This window comes from Lynx rufus, unplaced genomic scaffold (genome assembly GCF_022079265.1).
Source record: "Lynx rufus isolate CCGP_SWC_20201006 ecotype Redwood Valley unplaced genomic scaffold, mLynRuf1.p SCAF_14, whole genome shotgun sequence".
NCBI classification, from domain to species: Eukaryota; Metazoa; Chordata; class Mammalia; order Carnivora; family Felidae; genus Lynx; species Lynx rufus.
Window position 1 is genome coordinate 32,666,157 of NW_025814828.1, and position 4,778 is coordinate 32,670,934.

The 4,778-nt window shown below is 42.8% G+C and overlaps 1 protein-coding gene across 1 annotated transcript; it reads left to right on the forward strand.

The window, feature by feature from the left end:
- Nucleotides 1-3,738: 3,738 nt before the first annotated feature.
- LOC124509679 (ferritin heavy chain-like) lies at nt 3,739-4,287 on the forward strand. Its single transcript, XM_047076388.1, has one exon. It carries the CDS (start codon nt 3,739-3,741, stop codon nt 4,285-4,287), a length of 549 nt encoding a protein of 182 aa, XP_046932344.1.
- Nucleotides 4,288-4,778: the final 491 nt, after the last annotated feature.

The following is a 4,778-nucleotide window of genomic DNA, read 5'->3' on the forward strand; positions in this document are numbered from 1 at the left end:
CAGTACAATGTTGAAGAGATGTGGTGAGATCAGATATCTTTGTCTTGTTCCTAATCTTAGAGGAAAAATTTCATTTCTGACCCCAAGTATGATGTTAGTTGTAGGTTTTTGTATATGTCTCTTTTAGGATTAGGAAGTTTCCTTCTAATCTTAGTTTGTTAGCTATTTTTATCATAAGAATATGATGGATCTTCTCAAATTCTTTTCCTGCATTTGAGATGTTGTTTTTGTCCTTTATTCTATTAACAAATAGTATATTGCATTGATTTATCGTCATATGCTGAAACAGCACTGCAAGCCTTAAATAAATACCACTTGGTTGTGGTATATAATCATTTGTATATGTTGCTGAATTCAGTTTGCTAATATTTTGTTCATAATTTTTACAGCTGTTCCTTAGCACTATTTGTGGTTTTCTTGTCTCGTTTTGATACTGTAACATTTAAAATTTTCCACTTTCCCTAGGTTGTTCTCTTGCTAAATAAATAGTTCTCCATTTTTCCTCAAATCACGCCATTTTCTGGATCTCTAGTTACTCACTAAAGAGAAAGAGAGTGAAACTAAGAATGAAGGAGAGACTGAAAGTAAAGAAAGGCAAACGTACTCTCAGCTATGATGGGCACATATGATTAATCTCTAAGTAATTTTGACTTGTTAACTAAATTCTGTGGCCTTATCACAGGTCTTAAGACAGTTGAATTGAACTCTCTAGAGCTCTCTGGACTCCATTTTGTCAAAAGAGAACAAAGTGACTCTGTCCTACACACACGCATTCACGCGTGCCAGCGCTAAACCACGACTATGACCACCACCATCACCACCATACCTCTTTTAAACTCATACTCTGTGCCAAACTTGGCCTGAGAAGAAACCAACATTCCACCTCTATAGAGTAGTAGCACTTATCTATTCTTTTTCACTTTTTAAATATAAATATGTAGTTACTCTCCAGTGAGAGGGCCAGCGCAGAGCCCAGTGAAATCATGTTGATAATTCTCCTCTCTCTCTCTCTGAACACTGTGACACAGATAAAAACAAATTTTAAAAAAATATCAAGGAAAATCTAGAAAGGAGTATTCTTATTCAAGGGCAATTTTAGCCTGCTTGTTGGATATCTATCTTGTTTCCTAGGGGTAGGAAGTTAGGAAGGCAACTGACAAAAAGAACATTTGATTTTGAATTGGCTCTTCTTGTTCAGTCACTTGGTTCTAGGCATACAGGTACAAGTCATTCAAAGGACAAAGCCTTGGGTAGCCACCTTAATTTACCCTGGCCAGGAACCTATCAAGAAGCCTCATTCTGCCCCATGGCTTTGATCCAGTATCCTTCGGCACCATACAGTATAAAGAGATTTCTCATCTAGACCTATATTCCAAATGACCAGCCCACCCACAGACCCCATAGCTGACCTGCTGGCCTCTCCATAGGGCCAATGCCTAATAAGAGTAGACATGCTTTACCCTTGCTTTATTCAAAGTTCTCAACATTTTGGTTTTGTCTCAGGCTACAAAATATTTCCTGACTTGTGACAAACTCTTTCTTACTTCTGCCTAATTGGACTTATCTTGTTCTTCATTCTTTTGGATTTTTTTTTCAACGTTTATTTATTTTTGGGACAGAGAGAGACAGAGCATGAACGGGGGAGGGGCAGATAGAGAGGGAGACACAGAATCGGAAACAGGCTCCAGGCTCTGAGCCATCAGCCCACAGCCCGATGCGGGGCTCGAACTCACGGACCGCGAGATCGTGACCTGGCTGAAGTCGGACGCTTAACCGACTGCGCCACCCAGGCGCCCCTCTTTTGGATTTTTAAGGTGGGAAGTTAGATAATTTATTTGAGACTTTTACTCTTTCCTAAAACAGGCATTTAGTGCTATAAATTTCCATCTAAGCATTGGTTTTAGCTGCATCTCAAAAATGTTGATATGCTGTGCTTTACTTACGTGGAGTTCCAAATAATTTTTAATACTTCCTGGTCTCTTTCAGTTATGGACTGTTCAGAAGTATATGTCTTAGTTTTCAAATATTTGGGGATTTTTTTAAGATACCTTCGTGATTTCTAGTTTAATTCTATTGTGGTCAGAGAACATATCTTGCATGATTTGAATCCACTTAAGTTTATTGAGACTTGTTGTATGGCCCAGAGTATGGTCTGTCTTGGTAAATGCTCCATGTGCACTCAAAAATAATATGCTCCTAAAGAATAAGTTTCTAAAGATTCCTTTCTTTTATGTCTCTATGATTTTTCTAAACATGAACATTATTTCTTCTTTTCGTTTCTTTTTTCCCTGACTATAACAAGTCAGAACTATAACAAGTAAACCCCACCAGTTGCCTACAGAGAGTAGAACTGTGTGTTTTTTGAGCTATGTGAATGCATTAATTATTTGAAAAATAAGCATATTTTTAAAAAGTAAAGAGTGGTAATTGAATAATGGGAGTGGACTAAACTCAAAGGCAATTATGTACACATACACAAGCCAGAATGAATATAGTTAGCGAACCAGAGGTCGTGAAGAATGCTTGGAAGATAGAAACAGGAGTTGCTTTCAGACTGATAACACCAGAGAAGCTAAAATACCTGCAGTAGAAAGTCAAGCACACTCAAAGAAGGCTCAAGAACAGAATCAAGGACCAGCAGAGGTCCTGGGTGGACTATGAGATTAAAGAGCTGATCTCTGAACAACAGATCTTCCCCCCACCCCCCCTACCCCCACTCTGACCTTCATCCAACCTTGCATTGGACAAAGCCACAGTGGCAAATGAACCACTTTGACTTCTTTAAACTACACTCCCATGACAGTGAGTTACTTGAACAGAAAGGGAAACCAAGTTAGCATAGGCGTTAGACAACTGAAGACCTGCAAAGCAGAAATGAAACAAAACAAAAGAATACTTCTACCTAGAAGAAAGATCTATCTACCCAAGCCTTTTGGTGTCAGAGAAATGCCATGCTTGGGCATTGGGGATAGTATCTATCCTACCTGTAAGCTCCATGACATCTACTCCCACAGGAGAAGACCACTCCCTGGTTGACATGCTCAATCCTCCCTATTCATAGGAGAAACTTGTTAGTGAAATGGACATCATGACTGTAAATCAGACCCATGCTAATTACCTAGGCTAATAAAATAAGTCATTTATTGCTAAATATGAATGTGCAAAGTTTGAAGTATTTCAAGAAAGTAAAAGAGATGATGACAAACACATGTATTTATATTTTACAAGAAATAGAAATTTACCAAAAAAGTTCAAATTCATATTCTTAGAATTTTGCAAGACAGTGGGTTTATAAAATAAGAACATGCTGCAATAGAAGGAATTGGAGAACAAAATTAAGTATTTGGGAAATAGAGATATTATCGCAAAATTAAAAGCTTAAACGCCAGGTGCTCAGTGCAGGGTGTCCCTGCCTCACATAGGCGCCAACTGAACCTGGAACAGAGCATGCGCGGCCCCGCCCCACCCCTTATCCCCCTTCCCCCAAACCGGAAACTCGCCCCCGTTTCCTGTAACGGATCCCAGCTCCGGTCCTGTCCCAGAGCTGCTGCCGCGTCCGAGCCCAACGGACGCTGCCTAGAGGTCTCCGCTGCCACTGAGTGCCTCTGGCTCCTCTCGCCATTCAAGCTGGGCAATTTTCGAGGCCGCCGTCGCCGCCTTGGGCCTTGCCGCTGCCCAATCCGGAGTCCTCACTTCGAAGTCACCTTCACCCTCGTCTTGGTGCCAGCGCCGCCAGCCATGGCCACTCCGCTGTTCTCTCAAGTGCGCCAGAACTACCACCTGCAGTGCGAGGCCGCCATCAACAGCCAGATCAACCTGGAGCTCTACGCCTCCTACGTGTACCTGTCCATGGCTTTCTATTTCAACCGCGCCGACGTGGCCCTGGAGAATTTCTCCAAGTTCTTCCTGCGCCAGTCCCACGAGGAGAAGAAGCGTGTCGAGAAGCTGATGCAGCTGCAGAACCAGCGTGGGGGCCGCATCCACCTCCACAACATCATGAAGCCTAACCGCGACAACTGGGAGAGCGGCCTGAAGGCCATGGAGTGCGCCTTTCATCTGGGGAAGACCGTGAACCAGAGCCTGCTCGACCTGCACCAGCTGGCCACCGTCAAGAACGACGCCCATCTGTGCAGCTTCCTGGAGACCAACTACCTGCATGAGCAAGTCAAGGTCATCAAAGAGCTGGGGGGCTACATCACCAGCCTGCGCAAGATGGGGGCCCTGGAAGATGGCTTGGCAGAGTACCTCTTTGACAAGCTCACCCTGGGCAACAGCGACAAGCACTGAGTTGGGACTGCCTTCCCATAGCCACAGGGTGCATGGTTGACTTCCCCTGGTCACCATGCCGAGCATGCATTTTGCAGGATTGCACTTGCAAAACGTTCCAGTTTTTTTTCTTCCAGTTTTGCCATAAATAAATGAAGTTATTTGGTTTCAATAAAGTTATTTGGTTCCTAAATAAATAAAGGTCTCTGGTTCATTCGTGTGTGCAAAACCCTAACCTTTTAAATTTTAAAACAGGTATCCAGGAGTCCCTCCACCCACCCATGCCTCATCCACATACAGCTCAGGATTTCCATAGATGAAAGAAGAAGTTATTCCATGGGACCACGGAAAATGCAAAATTAATCTTCCCATTCTAAACTATAGGCAGATGGGAGTTGGGTGGTGTGAGGTGGGGCCCTGGTGAATGTGGGTGGGTGTGCATGGGAAATTACAAGAAAAAAAAAAAAGATGGTGTAGAATTCATCATAGTGGTTTCCTCTAAGGAAGAACTG

Coding starts and splice junctions, on each gene's coding strand:
- LOC124509679 (XM_047076388.1), top strand. CDS start 3,739: ATGGCCACTCCGCTGTTCTCTCAAGTGCGCCAGAACTACCACCTGCAG.